Source organism: Alosa sapidissima, chromosome 1 (assembly GCF_018492685.1).
Source record: "Alosa sapidissima isolate fAloSap1 chromosome 1, fAloSap1.pri, whole genome shotgun sequence".
Taxonomy (NCBI): Eukaryota; Metazoa; Chordata; class Actinopteri; order Clupeiformes; family Clupeidae; genus Alosa; species Alosa sapidissima.
The window spans coordinates 16,185,295-16,208,063 of record NC_055957.1 but is presented as its reverse complement, the minus strand read 5'-3'; the positions used below and the strand labels follow the sequence as shown (position 1 = coordinate 16,208,063).

At 40.5% G+C, this 22,769-nt stretch overlaps 1 protein-coding gene and 1 long non-coding RNA gene across 10 annotated transcripts in view; both read right to left on the bottom strand.

Moving 5' to 3' along the window:
* Positions 1–2,095: 2,095 nt before the first annotated feature.
* Positions 2,096–22,769, bottom strand: part of LOC121708943 — a 29,398-nt gene continuing 8,724 nt past the window's right edge. For 3 of the 8 annotated variants that reach the window (XM_042091930.1, XM_042091961.1, XM_042091944.1), the window contains one exon: positions 2,096–2,950. In XM_042091930.1, coding sequence (XP_041947864.1) covers positions 2,816–2,950 — 135 coding nt within the window. In that variant the 3' untranslated portion in view covers positions 2,096–2,815. Of the gene's footprint in view, positions 2,969–3,459; positions 3,537–4,646; positions 4,768–5,095; positions 5,366–8,548; positions 8,858–9,943; positions 10,075–12,532; positions 12,609–22,769 lie in introns of those variants that run through there. The other 5 variants (XM_042091922.1, XR_006031805.1, XM_042091937.1 and 2 more) reach the window with 5 other exon arrangements.
* LOC121709096 lies at positions 20,631–22,137 on the bottom strand. Of its 2 annotated transcripts, none has more exons than XR_006031838.1 (3): positions 21,786–22,137; positions 21,695–21,704; positions 20,631–21,132 (listed from the first exon to the last, which is right to left on the bottom strand). It is a non-coding gene; the product is annotated as an uncharacterized LOC121709096 (long non-coding RNA). The 2 variants fall into 2 exon arrangements; XR_006031839.1 differs by lacking the exon at positions 20,631–21,132 and adding an exon at positions 21,223–21,558.

Below are 22,769 nucleotides of genomic sequence, written 5' to 3'. Positions count from 1 at the left end.
AGGACTCTGAACTGGGTCTGCCCCTCTCAGATCTCCATGCTTCATCATGCACTCTTAAAATGAGCATTCTGGGAGGCATAATTGCTTTGATCTTACTGGTTGTTCTTATTGTTACCCTGTATTTCCTGGGTGTGTTCTAGCGTAAAGGGCATTTGATTAAATGGTTGCAGGAATAGTCAAGACTGGTTTAATCCTTTCATGAAGTTCATTATTATTGTTATTATCAAAACAGTAACAGAAGTCTTTGGGTATCATGTCCTGTATGTCCAAAACAATAATGTTGACCCAAATTATCACCTAAAAAATGTTTTGCACTGTTTACCATGGTTTTCTGATTGAATGACATGTTTGGTCACAACGATATGCAACAGCCTTTTGAGGTAGTTCTACTTCTGTCTTGTCAGAACTTTTGCAACAACATACTGATTGGCTAGAACTGTTAATGGCTCTGTCCAGGCAATTTTATTGTCTCCATATTTACAAAGCAAGAGGTATATACTATGAAACTATGTTATGTATAAAGCAAGATATGGGTTCATATTTGGCAAGCAAAGGAAAAAGTTGTTGTATTGTTGCTTGCTATTTTAAATATATTGTAAAGCAAATAATGAGTGTTTTTTTTTTCAAGTTCATAAGTAGTTCCAAGACAACAAAAATCAATCAAGAACATTTGAATTTGAAGACACTTCACTTTAAGCTCAGCATACCACTTAGCTTGCTTTGTTTAATATATTTGCAAATTTAATATTACTACGAGCAAGGTCCTAAGCACACATATCATTGGGTCAGCTCAATGCTCTTACATGCCACATGATGAGACACTTTGCCTATTGACTGAGTTTGCGCTTTGCCTGGTAGACATTGAACAAAGTATCGTGATGAGCAATGAACTGAATTGCTGAAGTGCACTACTTCTCCTTTAAGTGATCATTAAGCAGTAGCCTCCATGATGTCACACATGATGCTACCACTAGAGTGCAGCAATTTGCCTTATACCCGGCGGCCAGAACGAGGCTAAAGGGTACACTTGTCATTATACTGAAGTCCAGCAGATGGTGGTGGTAATGCACTCAGTTTGCAAGCTGCTAAAAAAAGTATAAGTATAAGTATAAGTATATATACTCTTTTGATCCCGTGAGGGAAATTTGGTCTCTGCATTTATCCCAATCCGTGAATTAGTGAAACACACAGCACACAGTGTACACACAGTGAGGTGAAGCACACACTAATCCCGGCGCAGTGAGCTGCCTGCATCAACAGCGGCGCTCGGGGAGCAGTGAGGGGTTAGGTGCCTTGCTCAAGGGCAAAAAACTCACTGAAGAAGAAGAACAGGCCAGTGAACCCTTCTTTTTCGGTGAGCTTTTTTTTGGCAGTTGCAAACGGAGTGCATTACCACCACCATCAGCTGGACTGAGGTGTAATGGCAAGTGTACCCTTTAGCCTCATTCTGGCCGCCGGGTCAATAAGGCGAATAGCCCAAACTATCATGTATTTCTGGGTTTTTCAACTGGCTGAGAGTGCTGTGTTCCAAAAAAACCCTAGATGTACCACAAAGTAATACAATGTAAATGTAACAAATTGTTCACATTTATTTTTCAAATCGTCACAGTCACTCTGGGTGTCTTGCCCAAAACGTCTGTGGAGCAATTAAGAAAGTTTTTTTTAAAAAAAGAACTGTGAGTGTTACTGCTATTCTTCATTCATAAAGTTCACATTTTTTCAAATAATATTCAAAAATGCCCATATTTCTAAAAATGTAATCTAAAGTGCATGTGTTAATATATGTACATGCTTGTGCTTTGCCAGTGTTTGAGCATGTGTGAGTGTAAAGGCTACTTTCTGTAAACACCAGGAAGATGCATAAACAAAGAGAGAAAGAGAGAGAGAGAGAGAGAGAAGAGAGAGAGAGAGAGAGAGAGAGAGAGAGAGAGAGAGCAAATAGGGAAAGAGGGAGAGAGAGCAAATATATGAGATCCTTGTTTTTTGGCTCTGCAGATGCACTAAGAATATAATGTTGCTGTGTTAAAATGAATTTTAGGAATATGTGTGTGTGTGTGTGTGTGTGTGTGTAGGATAGATGGATTGAGGGCAAGTATGAAAGCGGAGAAGTCTCTTTTATTTAAATGGTTTTGAATGGATACAGATATTCATGTTACACTTCTGAAAGGATAAAGGGAACAGGAATTCCCCTGTGAGCAGGTGTGTCTAACTGACAGCTGAAAGGCACATCCTGCTAGAATAAACAAATGAGACCAACTGAAATCCACATGGACTGAATTACCACTGACTACACTACTAAATGTTAAAGCCAGATAGCATGGCTTGGGTGATGAGTTGAGCTTCTTAACATTACCCAAACCGAATGTCTGATGTCTTTATACATAGTCACCTTAGCTCAAAGTGTCTTCCAAATGAAATGTAAGACCCATATTTGTGGTTTATCTCATTCATAGCAGTAGAGTCATGACCACTTTTCCAGATACATTCTTGATGTTGTGGTAGTTGGCAATTGTGCTGAGTATAGCAATGTGATGTGTCAAATATAAACATGAGACTTTTACAAAATAATATGTGCCACAGAAGTTTGCTCTCTTCTCTGCTTCTAAATAATAATGTCCTGTGAAAACAGGGCCCTCATTATGACTAGGCATTGGACAAAATTCCCTTTAAATAATTGATTGTGTGGAAAGCTTGCCTTAAGGTAAAAAACTATTTGAACTGATCTCTTATCGTCCAGCACTTTTTGATTTAGCCTGTGTGGTTGGCTATGGTATGGCATATGTATAGTGCACAGTACAAAGCAGTGAAATTACTTTCAGAGGCGACCCAAGACAGTGCTTCCACTCCCCATCACATTACTGTCTGTGCCAGTGGCCTCTGGGGAATGGGGTTGAATTTTGGTATAGATGGAGGTTAATGGTGGCTCTTCTCCTTCGGTATCCAGTTCTGGTATGTGTGGTCCGTGTCCCTGGGAGGAGGACAGGACAGCAGGGGAGGGAATGAGGAGTAAAGAGGCAGAAACACAAAGAAGAAAAGAAGTGCTGTCAACTGTGCCATAACTGGACTGTCCAGACATCTGATACTGGACAGGGATATTTTTCCACAAGCCTTGAGCAAGGCGCCATTTACTGTCACACCATGCACACAATCTTCAGTGGCCACCCAGACTTGTCTGTTGGAACAGGAAATGGCTTGCGGCTAGCTGTGCTCTTGCTGCTCTGAGCCCACATAGCTCTGGTGAAAATAGATCAAATGCTTCTAACCCTGATGCTCATTACAAGAGGTACATCTGCTTACAGGGAGGATGAGTAGGCCTAAACCAATGTGCTTCAGTATGAGGCACTAACAATCTTTCACAGAAACACACCCATAGCCTACACAGATAAATGATCTTCCACGTTCTGAGATAAAACGAATGAGTGTTTGTCAGTAATATTCAGTTAGCCTTGTGATACTGACCTGTCTTAGCCTTATATCACTGTGTAATATCTCAGAGTACTGAACTTCAGTTTGTGGTTCTTCATTTGCAGATTGAGCTATAAGGTAAACAGACAAGTGTTATACTGAGGATATAGTCAGAAATACCACTGACCTTTTCACCAAGTCACAAACTGAAAGAAACTGACAAACACGTGAGATGCACTAGGCACTCACAAGAGAGTATAGATGTGATTTTTATGGAGTAGCTAAGGGAAGTGCTGCATGCTGTTATCCAAGGTCAGTTCAGTGTATCATAAACTGTAAACTTTATTTACTAACAACTTCTGCTTTGGCTTATGTTGACAGAGCAAACATAAGGGCATTATCTCCATTTAGGGAAGTGGCTATGGGATTTTTATGTTGTAGGTCTAGATGTTTAAGTACATCCAAGAAACTTATCCATGGCTGTACTACAGTTGTGTTCTCTGTCCTTAACGACTGTATTATCTAAATACAATTAATTTTGGTCCCAAAACATTCTACATTGTTTTTTTTACTACAAACATGTGTAACTGTAGCCAGTTGATACAGTAGCTGTTTAGTATGAAAACCTCCCCCCTCACGACAAAGGCTAGGTTCCATGGGTTCTAGACCCCTTGCTATCATATCCATGTCCCAATCTGAGGTGCTGCAATCTGTGGGCTTCAGCCCTGGCAGGTGCAAGGCTGAGCTGCGCAGTCAACAGCACAAGGCTTGAGCATAGTATGGCCTGGTTGAAAATGTTTCTGTGAAATGGGTAATCTTTGAACACAGACTTTTTGGGAAATATTTTTATTTGTCATCTACCCCAAAGTTAGATAAGAGGATACATACCCTTTACTTGTACAACAACCCAGTTTTACACCATTAGCATAGCTAAGCATAAATCACTTGAAGTGGGTTAGACCAGTTAGCTTATAGCTAGCCTATAGCTAAAAGGGAGCTAGAGTTATAGCACGCACAGAGAAGAGGAGCTGTATCTTTTAATATAACTCTGGGGTTGACAGCAAACTCAAACGTTTGTGTTCTCGAATTTACCATAAAAAAGAAAATAATATTTTGTAAGGACACAATAAGAATTTAGAGATAATATAATAAAAAGTTTGAGAGAACTTCATAACTTTATAAAAAATAAAATGTTTTCATTATATGCATTCTTCTAACATGGAAAATGGACAAATAGCTACCTGCCTTGTATGTATTCGTTTCTCCTTTTCCTTAGAGACAGAAAAACTCCTCCAACTAATATAACACCGATAACACTCAAAACCACCACAGAGATTATTATGCCGTGTTCTCGTCCTGCATCTGTCAAAAGAAAAACATTTTCAGTGTAATCAAGACATTTTATATAAATGTTCACATTGCATATATTGTGGTTGTTGCTATTAGGCTGAGATGAAGAATGTTAAAGAATATTGCAGTGGACTAGCAGTAGGGCCCAGATTTTCAATGTTCTGTCCCCTTTGGACTTTACTGTTGTTGGGCTTCAAGAACAATTTTAAAAATTCAGATCTGAAAGTGTGGTTATAAAGAGCCTCAAAAGTGATAAGTCTAGATAAAAGTCCAGATAAAAATGATCATTGTGCGGTAGATATTTTCATCCAATTTACTTCAGAGCTTTTTGCTGTCATACCTGTAGATTTGAGACAGTGTTGTGTATCACTATGAGATAGGTGTGTTGTCTGATTAATGGCAGGGTTGGCAGCCACACAGTCATAAGTGGAAGAATCTTCAATTTCAAGAGGAAGACTGAGACTGATGTTGTTGTCAGGGTTACCGGTCTGGTTCAAACACACATTATCTTTATACCAGGCCAAAGTCATATTTTTGCCATTCTCCACAGAGCACCGCCACATACAGGAGCTTTCATCATCCTGTGACACCTGAGGTTGGGAAACTTCCTCTGAAAAAAGATAAAAATTAAGATATTGAAGTTCTGTCATGAGAAATGGACCAGCATGGATTAAAATGTTACAATCTAAGGATTGTTGACAGATTTAAAAAGATTTTGATTTTGACATTTGGCATGAGATTTTTAGCTGGATTCATTTGTCTTTTATTCTCAGATGTATGATACATGTTCTACTAGGGTGCTCTGTCCTATGTTTAATAACATTCACTTGCTGCCGTACCTTTCTTCCTAATAGTATTCTTAACACATGAATTCACATGAAAGCTGACTTTAGGAGAAAAAATAAAGTGTCTGAAATCACTAACCATCTTCTATCTTCCTCAAGATACAGTATTCCAGGTATCATGATACCAACCAAAAATCACCTAACCAAAAGAAAGCTTCTCACAACAGCACTTTTCAAAGTAAGGCAGATAGAGATTAATGATTAAGATTCAACCATTCTGCTGTTATATCTCTTACCCCATGTTTCAGTTATTAGACTACAATTGCAGGCCACATGCTGTTTCATTAAACATACATACAATAGTATGCCTATGCTCTCACCATTTATCATTTTAATATTTCAATTTGTAATACGTTCACATCATTATAGGCATTACTTGGCATATTGTATTTGCTCTGTACCTTAGCACTTTCTGTAACACAAACTTCTGCTCTCTACAATTGCTACCATAAGGTACAGTAGTGTACCTATTTATTTGGCTACTGTCACACTCACATACAGTTTGCCCACGCAGAAACAGTTCTGTTTGTATGTTCACACCAGGAACTTCTACATCGAGTTCGCCTTTGATAATGGCTAAAAATCCACAATGAGTAACATTAAAGAGCTGAAATGAAGACCAAAAAGTTGTTTGACAACAAAAAGTTGTTTCCAGAAATCAGTCATATAATTTTGCTTACCGCGGTTGCCATAGAAAGAGAGAAAGTATGGAAAAGGCCTATCTTTCACCTAATGTTAACTTACGACAGAATGTAACAATAGCCTTCATTCGTTTTCTGCTATAGAACACATCTAGCCTCCACTTTCCCCTTTTTAGCACAAATTTGGACTATCAACTGGTCTTTTCAATGTATTTCTGCCCAGAACCATTCGCTTTAAGCGGACAAAAAAGGCACCCTGTTATTTTCTAGCTGGGTTGTGGTTATAGTGCAGTTCAAACCACACCTGAGACACACATGTACAGTATGACGGAGGCAGTATGGCAGCTCTAACCTGTTAACATAGGCACTGAAATGAAAATCAACACACAACAGAACTGTTTCACCGCTACGATGCAGGCAGTTTGTTCAAGCCGTAAAATGATGAGGCACATCCAGACCAGAAATTTTAAAGTATGTGAACAGACAGATGGACAGATAGATGGATGGATCTGATTAATACCCTTTTCCTTCCTTCCTGAGGGAAAGGGTAACAAAGAGACACCTCCATGAGCGAGTTGTTTGTCAAATGGGCATCATTTGCTTGTGTTTCCTTGAATTATGCCCACAACTCCATCAGACAGCTCAACAGTGGTGTTTGGCATCCCATAGTTCCCTCATACCCACAGTGGATGAGAACAAGTCAACAACAAAGACACCATCTTAGACACCTTGAGATACTCAAAAAGCATTACTGACTCTCACAACAACCATGTCTAAATGCCAATCCAACAGGGCTCTTCAGACATAGGCCCACTTGCTGGCTCCAAGAAAACCATCTTCAGCTATTTATGCCCTGTTGACTGTAGTGGCTTAAGTAGTCCCTTACATATTCCACAAACATCACACACATAATTAGGACAGAACAGACGTTGCCTTCAATCAAAGAAAATGTTCTAACATGGTAACATGTTGGACAATAAAGCTTTTTGAATATTGAATCTCTTCAGCAACAATGCCCCATGGATACAATGTTTAGTATGTTAACATCCAAAAGTTTGTGCTATGTAGGTCAGTGTATACAACATTCTGCAACAATACAAAATATAGCCTAGGTTAAGCACCCAGTGAAAACCTTGTTAACATGTCCATGGTGTCTGTTATGTTAAAGCAACACCAAAGAGTTTTTTGTACCTTAAAATAATGTTTCCAAAATCGTTTCAGTGGTTCATCAACTCGTAACAGGGTGAACGGCACTTCTGCATTCGCTTCGCGACCCTCTATCGGCTATAACCGCACTATGCAAGTTTGCCAGATTGGGTAGCGGATCTGTAGTTCGATGGAATGAGACATAAGAAACTACAAATTTGACTTGCTTCTGATGTCGCAATACATCATACTTTCATAAAATCATGCAACGTACTCTACCTTGTCTGTAGACATCGTTATTTCCAAAGCCAGTGCTGGATAAACAAATAGCGTGCGTGCAACAGGAAAAGTGCTTTGGTGTTGCTTTAAGACATTTCAAGAGCAAAATAGCAAAGCAGTCAGTGTCATGGCTGAGGATTTCTGCTTTGGATCTATATTTTGACCAATGACAGTGACAGTGTCATATTCAGCAGACAGTAGCAGGTGAACAATGTTTGGAAGGGGACGGGGCCAGATAGATCCCAAATCCCGAAATAAGGGAGAACGAGATTTAGGGGTGTAATACGCTGGAGTCAGTCTTTAATTCCCATGCCCCCATAGTTCTTCAGTGCTTCAGCCATAACGTCTAACACTTTTTTAGCAGCCACAGACCACCAAGTTAAAACCAAAATCTAACAGACATGATTTGGTTGAGTTAGTTACAAAGTCTAACACCTATGTCCACTGGTATTATGTGTGTTTCCGATCCCCTTGTTTCTGCCACAAGTTTGGCACACTTTGTTTCTTCAAAGCGAATCGGTAACTAAAGAAAATCATACGCTCATATTCAGAATACAGTGTCTATTCAAGTAAATAAACATAAAGGCCTGACAAAATTGTTTACAGGGGGCCTAATGTGACATTGTATCCATATTCCTCTTCCCTTGGGTATCAGCAACAATGTAATGAAGCATTCGTGATTTTTCGGTTGGAATCAAGCTTTGGGTTGCAATTTATTCTAAAGTTAATAATGAAAATCAAAAGGTAAAATAGGCTCTTGGTCCTAGACATTATAAGTTGGTCTAATAGGACTTTACCATATGAAATGATTTCATCAGTGTTGACACAAGGGATTATGAAAGAATAAATGTACTACTGTCACTACAAAACGACATAACTTACCATATACAGTTAGCTGAAAATAGTACTTTTTTCTCATGTTCTGGTCCACGGTGTCCTCTATGACATATTTGCCTGAGTCATCAGTGCTTAAGTTATGAAGAAAGAAGTTTCCAGTCTCATGGTCCCAGCACATATGATTTGTAAAAAGTTGGTCTTCAATTCTAAATTCGCTTTTAAAGACAATTGCAATGTTGTCTCCTCCTTCAATCTTCACATTGCCAAATTGAGAGATCTGTACGGGAAACATAAATGATCTTCCCTGAAGTCCGACATGTGAGATCCATTTTTGATTTTCAGAAGAACAGAATTCTAGACAGGGAAGCAAAATATGTAGGCCTATTAATTAACTGCCATCATGCTGTTTATTACATCTGAGCTGAAGGTACAAAAACAACTACAAAAACACAGATAAATGTACTGTCAAACAGTCTGCATTGACATTTGCTAGATCATATTACTTGGTAAAGCCATATCAGAAAATAAAGCAATATTATTAAGAAGACCTAAGCAATTCAGTAAAGGACTTAAGAATTCAGTTGTGTTTGTACTATTCTCCAAAAGTTGTCAGATAGTCTAATGACATTTGAGTAAATATTTCCATGCAGGTCATTGTTGTTTAATATAAACAGTTTTCTGTTGATGCAACCTGTTTTTAAAGTGTACAAATGGTATTTCAATTTTGTCCCTCGAGTAGTAGTTTTCAGTACTCTTCCAATACTGTGTTTAATATAGAGGTAAGAGTAATGCAATGCAACCATTAGTTAATAACCAACAGCGTGTCACTGCTCAGTTGTCACTGAAACCATCCATGATAAAGTCGTCTGTTTTGGTTTGCCGTTTCTTTCTTTCAAAGGCAAAATACCATACACGGCAAAAATTTGTTTAGGCCTACATGCAAATGGATTGTGAAAGTGGTTCCACATGTTTAAACTGTCAGCTTCATTTTGAACAAAAAAAGGTAACTATTTCAATTTATAGCATTACACTGCACCAAGCAAGGATTATGAGCTAAAATATTCAGAATCGCTCCATAGATAGTGGATTTATCCCAGATGGTGAATAGTGCAATGGAGCAGATGGTGGCAGAGCAGATAAGGTGAGGATAGTTTGCTTAACAAATAGTCCTAGCAACAGGTCTCTACCAACACATTGGATCAGAATACAGTAACGCCATTGTAATGACCACATAACACATTTCTTTAACTTTATTCTATTTGTAGAGTAATTACATCAACAGGTACAATACAGAACAAATATTTGAGTAGACATAAACTAGTAGATATTCACTAAATAACCTTGCCGACTATTTTGTTACCTGAACAGTTTTGTGTGATATCAAAGCATAAAGCCTACAAAACTAAAACATGAAACCTACAAAACTTCATGTTGACTTACCTCCACAGAAAAACAGCATAAAATAGATCACTTCCCAGCATATCCACATATTTATGTGATGGAGATTTCCCCTCTTTCACATCTCCGTAGTTTATAATGTTCTTTCCTCTAGAGCATAGATAGAACTGGAAACTGTGCCGTCTGTTAAGAGTGATGCGAGTGTTAGTCCGGAGCCCCCTGGTGGCTGGCTGCAGTACAATGTGTAACTCCGCCCATCCCCATGTATTTCAATGGCCAAGTAGCCAACTTTCCGTGTCACTTTTCTCACCTAAAACTATTTTTGTATCTACAACTTTTTATTCGAAAAAATTGTTTTCAAGATGCTTCAATACACACAATTTTTCTTTTCTCGCTGAAATGATTTTTTTTAATGTTATATTAACAAATGAATTACACCTATGATTGACAGCTGGCTGGCTGCAGACACAGCGCTTTGTCCATTATGTTTTACCGTCTATGCTGCAGACACGACCACGTCATCGCGCCCTTATTTTAACGACACCAGATTTCGACACATAATCTAACTTAAACTAGATGTACCGCAGAGCGGTACAAAATATGACCGCCGGCCAGTCCAGCACATTTTTTCCACAAAAATAAATCATGCTGAAAGGCCTATATGATTCTAACTGTCTCACTAAATTGCATTATCCACACTCAATTCTCACTAGTATCTGCTAGACAACAAGTACCAAAACATGATTAGTTCATAGATTTCACATGTAAAATTCATTTTATACAACCCCACCCCCATCTTGCCTGTTCATAATTCTGAGAAATTCTTGAATTGTGTGCATGTGTGCGTGTACACGTTTATGTTTATGTGTGTGGGTGTGTGTGGGTGTGGGTGTGCGTGCTTGTGTGTTTGCCTGCATATGTGTGTTTGTGCATGTGCATGCATGCGTACATATGTCTACTGTGTGAGTATGTGTCATACGTATGATTACTGTGAATGTATGTGTGTGCGTGTGTATCTGTTTATGCACATGTGTGCACATGGAATGGGTTAACATGACCCCTGGAGGCAAACATACGGAAAAAATTGGTCATCCTAGGCCCTACGGTTCTCAAGATATTCACAAAAACTGTGTCTGCCCTACCCTTCAGGGGGTCCAGTACAGTGGGGGGGCTACAGATCAAAACGAAAAACGATGGTTCCATGCTATCCATGTGGGGTTACATGCCCACCAAGTTTCGTGTACCCCGGTCTTTCAGTGTCCCGGGAAATGTATTGCATTTGGAGGGTGTCATAATGATCCTACACTTTCAATTTCGTGCAGTTTTGACCATGTCAGCCAGAGATACAGTATTGTGATGAAAACACCTCATTTTTTGCTTTTTAATTTTTAACTAGGTGGCGCTATACATGAAATAAGTGGTAATGGGATGGGTTGACATGCCCCCTTAAGACCAACATACAAAGAAAAGGTGGACCTCCTAGGCCCTACTGTTCTCGAAATATTCACAGAAAACTGTCTCCGGCCACCTACAGGCCAGTTGGTGTTTAGTAACATAAATTAATTTATTGTGTGGCCCGCCATGAACGGAATTCCACGAAACTTGGCGTGCATTCAGAGGGTGTCACAATGATCCTACACTTCCAATTTTGTGCAGTTTTGACTATGTTAGGTCACAGATACCTGCGATTACAACACCTCATTTTTACTTTTTTGTGTTTAACTAAGTGGCGCTATACATGAAATGAGTGGTTATGGAATGGGTTGACATGGCCCCTTGAGATCAACATACAAAAAAAATGGTCCTCCTGGACCATTGTTCTCAAATTTACCATATAAAAAAGAAAATTACATTTTGTAAGGATACAGTAAGCATTTGGAGATAACTTAATACAAGTTTTATGTCATATGCATTCTTCTAAAATGGAAAATAGACAATTAGCTACCTGCCTTGTATGTATTCGTTTCTGTTCCTGTTCCTTAGAAACAGAAAAAGTACTCCAACTAATATAACACTGGCAACACCCAAAACCACAGAGATTATTATGGAGTCGTGTTTTCGTTCTTGGTCTGTTAAAAAAATATATAAGAAAATATTTTCAGTGTAATCAAGACCTTTTATATAAATGTTCACATTGCATATAGTTGATGCTATTAGGTTGAGATGAAGAATACTCTAATAGTATCAGATGTTAGAGAATACTGCAGTGGAATAATAGTAGTAGTAGTAGGATAGTAATGATAATCATTTTATTATTATTATTATCATTATTATTATTAGTATTATTATTATAATGATGATGATGATGATGATAATAATAATGCTACTGCTATCAGAAATAACTATGTTAATCACCATTCAAACTCAAACAAATCCAGGAAGGAGGAGGACACCTAAACTGATTTCCTCTGAAAGATCATTACAGAGCCTCAGGGCCCTGACACTAAATGTTCTGTCCTCTTTGGCCTTTACGGGCTTCAGGCTCAGTTAAAAAAAAATATTTGTGTCAAGTCAGATCTGAGAGTGCGGTCTTAAAGAGTCTCAACAGTGATTAGTAAAATTCTAGATAAAAATGATCATTGTACAGTAGATATTTTATCCAATTTACTTCCAAGCGTTTTGCTGTCATACCTGTAGATTTGAGACATTGCTGTTGTGTATCGCTGTGAGATAGGCGTGTTGTCTGATTAATGGCAGGGTTGGCAGCCACACAGTTAGCCTGGCGGGCCATCCTATATCATTTAAATGTATAGTCTGTAATCGAACCATTCACCTCGCTTAATCCAAGGGGCGGGCAGAGAATTGTCTTTCAAACTGCCTAGGCATGCAATAGGGCAGCGCTACGACCATATCCGTATCCGGTCGGCAAAACGGCAAATACATCCTTCTTCGAAAGGAATGACTTAAGTGCATTGTGTTGCTCAACTTTCAAAGAAAAGCACAAGTCCTCCAAAGTTGACGCCAACGCCGATTCAAACAACCGCTCTTCGTTCGCCATAGCCACCTTCCTTGTTGTTCACCGTCGCAGGACTGTCGTTATCCTGTTAATCCCGCCTTAAGACTCTCTAACAAAATAGAGCGCTGTGATTAGATGAAGTCCACAGCGTCAGCCAATAGAAATCCCTATGGTTTGATACTAGACGTACAGGCTGGGCAAATTAATTTGCCGCCGCTAGGGTGCGTCTAGATTTCTAGGCTACCACACAGTCATAAGTGGAAGAATGTTCAGCTTTAAGATGAAGACTGAGACTGATGTTGATGTCAGGGTTACTGGTCTGGTTCAGGAGCACATTCTCTTTATACCAGGCCAGAGTCACATCTCTGCCGTTCTCCACAGAGCACCGCCAAGTGCAGGAGCTTTCATCATCCAGTGACACCTGAGGTTAGGGAACTTCCTCTGGAAAAGGATAAAGTGAAGGTTTGAGAAATGTATCAGCATGGATTACAATGTTATGGTCTAAGAGATGTTGACAGATTTAGAAAGACATCTCAATTTTGACAATAGGCATGAAATATTTAGCTGGATTTAGATGCATATTATTTATATAATTTATATGTTTATAGCATTCATTCTTCCTTGAATGCAATTCTTAACACCTTAGTGCACAAGAAATCTGACTTTAGAAAAAAAACTATGTCTGAAATCACCAACCGTCTTCCATCTTCTTCAAGATACAGGTGTCATCATACCAACCAAAAATCACCAAACCAAAAGGACGCTTCTTACAAAAGCACTTTTGTGAGGCAGATAGAAGTGAATGTCAGCACTTTATTAAAATTCAAACATTCAGCTGTTACATCTCGTACCCTGTGTTTCAGCAACTAAACTTGCAGGCTGCATGCTGTTTAATTAAACATACACACCATACTATGCCTATGCTCTCACCATTTATAATTGTATATAGATCAGATTATATCATACTACCACATACCATTGTATGTCCCGTGATGCCTTTTGTGTTTGTTGCATGTCCTATTTGTTGGGGATAGTCACAATGGCCAAACTTCACAATGCCATATGCAAGTAATTATACCCAACAACCTTGTATTATAACACATCAGGGTGTACCACAACCACCAAAATACTTCACAAAAATGTTACAAAGAGCAGTCAGGCAACTGGAGATCTTCTTCCTAAACAAATAATACTACCAAGACATATGACAACTACAGCAGTCAGGCAACTGCAGACCCTCATCCTTAACACATAATATTACCAAGGAGAAGCCAATTTCCAGCATGATCTGGATGGTTATACAGAGGAACCGAGATAAGGCGACCCTTTGCCTTAACAACCAGAACAAATGGCCTGTTACATGTTTGCAAAATGCCTGTGTTGCATAGCTGCCAAGTTGCAAGTGGCGAAATGAAAAACAACACACAACAGAGCTGTTCCACAGCTGCGATGCAGGCAGTGTGTTCCAAACCAGTACTTTTAAAGTATGTGAACAGACAGATGGGCAGATAGATGGATGGAACTGATTAATACCCTTTTTAATACTCCAACCTCTATATAAGGGTGTGTGAGTGACAATGTGGGGCTATTTTAATTCCATGCAAACATTGGCATGATTTTATTTCAGTTAACCTCATAGCTGATCTGATTTGCATTGAGAGATGATCTTATGGAAAATACCCCATGCCAAACTCTTTGTATGGTGAAGGGTATGTGATGATGTGGGGTTATTTTAATTCCAAAAGCCAGGGGAACTTTATCAGGATGCATAGTATCCTGGATCCATGAAATAACTGGCCTTTAAAAATAAAAATCTGCCTGCCCTTTATGGGAATTTAAGGGGTGTCCTTACTTATGCCCCCTGTATTTTAAGGAAAAACATTTATTTATTTACGATACATTATTCATTCACAAAGAAAATTGATGTCCTTAAAGGTTGGATTTTTACTCATTGTTTTAATTAAGACATTATACATTTCCAAATGATGATTTATTTGTGACTGTATTTTCACTGGTTTTGATGTATCTTTCCTGCTCCCTTGGTTCTGCCACAAATTTGGCACACTTTTTTCTTCCTGTCAAAGTCTTCCTCTGTTGCATATTCAAAGAGAATCTGTAACTTAATAAAGTAAACCATCCCCTCATATTCAGAATACAACACAGTTAATTTATTAACTTAGTCAATGATGTTACAAGCTCTTGATCATAAACCTTTTAAATTAGTCTTATAAGACTTGGCTTTTACAATTTAAGATTATTTCATCAGTATTATTACAGAATTATGATAGAATAAAAGTACATCTGCACTGTAATTTTATACAATTTACCATACACAGTTAGCTGAAAATAATAATGACTTCTTGAGTCCCTAGAGATCTCTATGACATATTTGCCTGAGTCACTTGTCCTTAAGTTATGAAGAAAGAAGTATCCAGTCTGATTGTTCCAGTGGACATGATTTGCAAAATTTGACTCTGCAATTGAAACTTGGCCATTAAAAAGATATGCTATAGTTTTTCCACCTTTAGACTTCAAATTGCCAAATTTAAATATCTGTACTGGAACCGTAATAGATCTTCCCTCAAGTCTGACTTGCGAGGTCCTTCTTTATTTAATTTGATTTTTAGAAGAACATAATTCTAAGAAGGGAAACAAAATAGGTATTAATAAACTAGCATCATGTTTATTACATCTGAGCTGAAGGCAACAAAAACAACTAGAGAAAAAACATAAATAAATGTACTGTCAAACGCTAGCTGGCTGGCTGAACATTCTGCATCAACACTTATATTATTCCTTGGGAAAGGCTATACAATGCCATAAAATACATTATTTTTTAGAAGACATGAGTAATTATTCAGTATACAGTAGAGACTTTAGAATTCAATTGTGCTTTTTCTATTCTCTAAAAGATTTTTTTTCTATTGTCCAAAATAATTCCCATGCAGGTTATTGCTGTAATGTAAACAGTTTTTTTGTTCATGCAACATGTGTTTAGAGTGGTCTGGAGTCTTACTGTGCAAATGGTATTTCCATTTTGTACGGTTTTCAGTACCATATGGTGTTCAATACTAATAGCGCCTTCATGCTGTTCGTAAGCTCAGAGGACCCAACTTTAAAAATCCCGACCTCCCAAAAAAGAGTGTTCATGAGATTAGCTCAGAAAACAAATACAGGAAATGCATAAATAAGTTATTGAAACTGTTCACTATGGTTTAGCAAGAAGGAAAATGTCTCGGGTGAGTGTTTCTATCTGTAGTGTTAATTTACTTATAAATACCATGCCTATTTGTAATGGGAGTGAAATTCGCCTCTTGTGTTGTTGTAAGGGGCCGCCGTGGTTGGAGAATATGATAGTGACGTCAAGTCGGATACATCGGGGCACAAGGCTTCCACATGAGTCTCTGAACAAAAAATCCGACCCAACTTTGCGTTTATGTCATTTTTCCTCTATCGGAGGTTGGAATTTACGAAGGTCTGATGTTGCATGAAGTCCCTATAACAACCAGTAACTAACTAATAGCATGTCACTGCTCAGTTGTCACTGAAAGCATCTACAGTATGATATGGTCTTAGCGCTATAGTGCAATGGAGCAGATAAAGTCAAAGTCAAAGTCAAAGTCAAAGTCAGCTTTATTGTCAATTTCTTCACATGTTCCAGACATACAAAGAGATCGAAATTACGTTTCTCACTATCCCACGGTGAAGACAAGACATATTTTACCAATTTAGGTCCACATACAAACATAACATTCAAGTAAACAAAAAAGTAAGTAAATAAGTAAATAAGAGGGCACATATAATAATGAAAAAATAAGAGCAGCAAAATTTGGTTGAAATTGTGCATAGACAGTCAATAAAATACTAGTGCAAAGTCAGGCCAATAAAAGGCTTGGGTAGTTTTGTTTTGACCTAAGTAAGAAAGAAAGTGGCATAGTGGTGCAAGTTATGTAAGAGCAGCAGAAGTGTTGTGTTTTCAGGACAACAACACCAAGTTGTAAAGTGTACAAGTGTGCAAGTGTGCAAGTGGAGTAGTGCAGGCGGCCATTTTGGGTCCAATGTCCAGGATGTTATGTAGCTGAGGGTGGAGGGGGGAGAGGAGGGAGAGAGTTCAGCATCCTTACAGCTTGGTGTATGAAGCTGTTGGTGAGTCTGGTAGTGCGGGAGCGCAGGCTTCTGTACCTCTTCCCAGAGGGCAGTAGATCAAACAGATTGTGAGCGGGGTGACTTGCATCACTCACAATTTTGGTCGCCTTGCGGGTGAGGTGGGTGGTGTAAATGTCCTTCAGGGAGGGGAGTGAAGCACCAATAATCCTTCCAGCTGTGTTCACTATGCGCTGCAGGGCTTTCCTGTTGTATTCAGTGCAGCTTCCGCCCCACACAGCGATACAGCTGGAGAGGATGCTCTCAATGGTGCCTCGGTAGAATGTGGTCATGATGGCTGGTGGAGCACTTGCTCGCCTGAGTTTCCGCAGGAAGTACAGGCGGCGCTGAGCTCTCTTCGCCAGTGATGCAGTGTTGGTGGTCCAGGAGAGGTCTTCACTGATGTGCACCCCCAGGAATTTGGTGCTGCTCGCTCTCTCCACCACAGCACCGTCGATGGTCAGTGGCAGGTGTTGGGTGTGACCTCTCCGGAAGTCAACAACAATCTCTTTGGTCTTGCTGACGTTCAGCAGGAGGTTGTTGTCCCTGCACCACGTGGTCAGATGGTCGACCTCCAACCTGTATTGAGTCTCGTCGCCCTTGGTGATGTTTCACTATGTGATTGTTGCTGTAGGTTGCAGTGCAGTCATGCGTCAGCAGGGTGAAGAGCAGCGGACTGAGCACGCAGCCTTGGGGGGCCCCTGTGCTCAGTGTGATGCTGCTTGAGGTATTGTTGCCAACACGTACTACTTGGGGCCTCTGACAGAGGAAGTCCAGTAGCCAGTTGCAGAGGTAGGTACTGAGTCCCAGTTTGTCAAGCTTGCAGATGAGTTGTTGTGGTATTATGGTGTTGAATGCAGAACTGAAGTCTATAAACAGCAATCTCACATATGAGTCTCTTTTTTCCAGGTGGGTGAGGGCTGGGTGGAGGGCAGAGCAGATTGCATCCTCTGTAGACCGCTTGGCTCGGTATGCAAACTGGAAGGGGTCCAGGGTGGGGGGGAGAATGGCTTTGATATGTGACATGACAAGCCGCTCAAAGCACTTCATGATGATTGGTGTCAGTGCCACAGGGCGGTAGTCATTGAAGCAGGATGGAGCAGTTTTCTTCGGCACAGGTATGATGGTGGCAGCTTTGAAACATGATGGGACGATGGCTTGCTTCAGGGAAGTGTTAAAGATGTCTGTGAAGACATCCTTAAGCTCCCCTGCGCAGTCCTTCAGCACACGACCTGGGATGTTGTCTGGACCTGTTGCCTTACGGGTGTTGATAGCAGCAAGTGTCCTCTTCACGCTGTCGGCAGAGAGGCACAGGGGCTGTTCATGTAGAGGGGGATGGGTCTTCTGTGGGCAGGTGCTGTTTTGTGCTTCAAAGCGAGCAAAGAAGCGGTTCAGGTTGTTGAGCAGAGGGATGTTGCTCTCACAGCTCTGTGGCGCGGGCTTGTAGTCCGTGAGGGCCTGAATGCCCTGCCATAGGCTTTGTGCGTTCCTGCTGTCTTTGAAGTGGGTGGTTATCTTGTGAGTGTATTCCTTTTTTGCTTCCTTGATGCCACGGGACAGGTTGGCTCTCGCTGTTTTCATGCCAGCTTCATCCCCAGCTCTGTAGGCTTTGTCTCTGGCCCTCAGCAGCCTGAGGACATCCCCTGTCAGCCATGGCTTCCAGTTAGCCCGAGTGATGATGTCTTTTGTGTGGGTCACATAATCAATGCACTTGGTGATGTAAGAGGTTACAGTGTCTGTATACTCCTCTATGTCTGTCTGGTTGTTGTAAGTGGCTGCCTGCTTAAACATTTCCCAGTCTGTTGTGTCAAAGCAGTCTTGAAGAGCATCGGAGGCTCCCTCAGGCCACACTTTTACCTGCTTACGAAACGGTTTGTTCGCTTTTACCCTTTGTCTGTATGCGGGCATTAGCATAACAGTGATATGGTCTGAAAGTCCAATGTGGGGGAGGGGGTGGCTTTGTATGCTCCTTTGTGTGTAGTGTAGACCAGGTCCAGGCTGTTATCTCCTCTTGTTGGAAAATCAACATGCTGGTGTAGCTTTGGAAGTACAGTTTTGAGATCAGCATGGTTAAAATCTCCAGTGAAGATGGTGAAACCGTCTGGGTGTGCCATCTGTTGTTCACTGACAGCCTGGTACAGTTCACTAAGAGCCGCGTTCTTATCGCTGTTGTTGTTGGTAGGCGGGATGTATACTGCGACTAGCAGAATCGCAGTAATTTCCCTTGGCAGGTAAAAAGGACGGCACTTTATGATCATAAACTCTGCCAGTGGTGAGCAGTGTTTGCATACTACTACAGTGTCCCGGCACCATTCGTCACGGATGTAAACACAGATTCCTCCTCCTCGTGATTTACCTCCCTTTACAATGGCCCTGTCTGCTCGATAGCATGCTAGCTGCTCCAGTTGTACAGCAGAGTCCGGAATGTTGTCATTTAACCAAGTCTCAGTGAAGACGAGCACACAGCAGTTACTTACTGTCCGGTTCGTTGATCTCAGCAGTCGTATGTGATCCATTTTGTTGTCCAGTGATCGTACATTTGCCAGGAGAATGGATGGTATGGCTGGGCGAGTTGGGCTGGCCGCTAGCCTGGCCCGGACGCCTCCGCGCTTGCCCCTCTTCTGCTTCCTCGCACACCGCTTCCGACGCTTTCTTTCCGGGGGAGGAGTAGCAGGCGAGTCCGGTGTTGTTGCAGGCCGGAGTAGTCCGAGTTCCTTTAGCGTCTCTGTTGCAAAGTCCAGAACGCTGCAAAACTTGCTTTTGCAGATGTCAATTAAAAACTGCCTGCTGTACTTGTAGTACGACGTAGTAAGACGAGACGAACACGTAAAACTTTCGGACAAACACTTGTGTCACATAAGGTGATGATATAGTTTGCTTTATATTTGCTTGACATTAAGAATACTCTATTTTAGTCCTATAAGTAATGGCAAGACTTTGTTTACAACAGACTTTTTGCTCTCATGCTCACCTAGGATGCTTGTGTTTGTAACCTGTCTCCAGCGTCGTGATTAAAGATTTGTACTCTGCTGTACGGTCGGCTTTCCTGTGAGATACTATTTGCTTCTTTGTGGATTAATGCTTAATTTTTACCACATTATTAAGTTGCAACCTACCAGAAGAGTTTTGTGTCATCAAAGCATAAAGCCTACAAAACTCACGTTGACTTACCCACAATGAGACACAACAAATAGGTAACATTCCAGCTTATCCACATATTTATGTAATGAAGATTCCCCCTCTTTCACATCCTCGTAGTTCAGAATGATCTTTCCTCTAGATGCTGAGAACATTCGACATGATGGAGGAGCACGGATGTAGGAGGTGCATATAGCCATGATTCTAAAAACAGCTTTCTCTCAGACTTAGTGACTTGCCTCTTATAGTCTGTGTGTGTACATTTAATTACCCCCCTGTTCACACAGGTTGTTGAACTTAAACATCAAGACCATCAGAATCACTCACCAATATCTTTACAGGAGAATTAAGGGAGAATCAAAGTGATCTTGCATTCAGTTAAATCATAACAGATATGGCAGTATTAGTTTAGTCACACATTGAATCAAAACAAAGTAGTTAGTCTATATGTGACCAGAGCAGTAAGGAGGGAAAGAGAGGCTATAAGCCACTCCCAGTAGCCCGACTACGCCACCCTGGGCTTAGTACCCTGGGACTTCTTTAAGAGAATTTGCTAAGGAAGGTTTGACACAGGTCCGAAAGCACCAAGCAGACAACGTGAATTCCAGTCAAATCATAAGTTTATTAAATAACCAAAGGGGGGGGGGGAAGGGAGGAGTGTCCTGCAATAATACCTGAAACGAGTCAGAGGTTATGAAAGTACAAAAATATTTATTATTGTTCTTTTATTATGATACAATATGAACAGGTGATTTCTAAAGTGGGGCCAGGCTCCACTGGAGCTAAAAAGATACAGCAGATGGGGGCTTACCTGAGGGAGACAGACTAACTGGAGGTGTGTTCTAAGTTCCAGCCATCACACGTGCATACACACTGCAAGAAAGTGACTTACCAGTGACACAGCAGCCCACCGCAAGCAACAATGACACCACAAATGTGCAGCTACAGGGTCCCACCACCAGGTGACTAGCCTCCCTCAAAGAGGGCCCCACATCTGCCAAACAAACAAATAAAACAGCACCACAAGGGAGAGGGAGGGAGGGGGGGGGCAAAAATACAGTCAGCCAATACAGACGCTATGGTAGATAATGCAGGCACACCAGGACAAAAGAAATACAAACACACGCAAATGACAGCCAGCACCAGACAGAACCTAAGCAGTTACCAGGATGAAGCATATGCCACTTATGCCCCGTTCCTCTCTACTAATGCGGCAAGCAACATGCAGGCTGACATAAACGCCAAATAAACCCAAACACAGGCAGACGTAGACACTAAATTAATGCCCACAAAAAGAAAGACACAGAACGTACTTGAAAAACCGCACACAATTAGGCTACACCAAAATAAAATAACTACAGACAAGACAGCAGCACGACCCACGCTATGCACCCCGCGTAGATGGAAAAGGCCGCGCTACCTGGACAAGACAGAAAAGACATTGAACATAAAGCCTTCTACTGCCGCCTAGAAAGTTACCCATTAAAGCAAGCATCGTACATACCTATGTTAGTAACTACGATTAGTGCACAAAGCGCCGTATGGGGAGCACTCACCCACGTTCAGCTACAGGCATACAAGAGAAAGTGTTACGACTCAAAACAGAAAATAAACTACGAGAGATTTAAGACAAACATAGGTGCATACCTGTAGAATGAATAAGGGATGGTGTCTAACACACGGGCAGCAGGAGCAGACTAGCCGGTGACCACGAAGCTACAGGTGAAGACAAACATTGATTAAACCATGTTATTAGTCTGGCAGCAAACGGGAGTATTGCAACATACCTGATGACTAAATCCGACACGCTAGGGGGTTAAACAGGCAGAGCTTACAACGCTTCTTCGTACCTGGGTGGTTTTATACTGTCCGGCCAGTAATCAGTGCGAACGAACTCCGGTGTGTAACTAATCACCACGCCCCCCTAGTTAGCGGGAGCAGGCCAGTGTGGGACATGTAGGGAAAACAGGGAGACATGGGGAAAAGACAGAAACAAGGTGAACTGGCTACATATACATAAATGAATCCATCATTTACAATAACATACATATTGTATTATTTTGAAATAAAAGGGCATCTTCAAAAATATTGTTTGATGCACAATGTGCTTCCTGCATCAAGGCGCTGTTTCGGACCTCTGGTGGAGGTTTGAATTATTATTACCTGGAGTTGTGGCTACAGGACTACATCTAGCATGCATCTATGAATGAATGGATCTAGTAGGTGTTATATTTTAATATCTGGGCTTTCAGCCATGGGGGAATCATCCTGCCTGTGTGATGTCAGTAAATGGAACAGAATGGAGTTTTGGTCAAGTAAATTGTCTTGTTGCTTGTCATTGAAATTTTATTGTAAAGTGAACAATTTGCATTTTGTACACTAACACACTCAAATTCAAAAGTTCAAAGACAAAAAATTCCACCAGGAATGTCTGTCTCCGTTTATTGCATTTGAACATTTTAGGCTCAACATACCAGCTTGCTTTTTAATATATTTGTAAAGTTAATATCATGAACAAGATCATTAGCATATTAAGACCCATATTTGTGGTTTATCTCATTCATAGCAGTAGAGCCATGACCACCTTTTCAGATAAATACTTAATGTTGTGATAGTTAGCAATTATGCAAG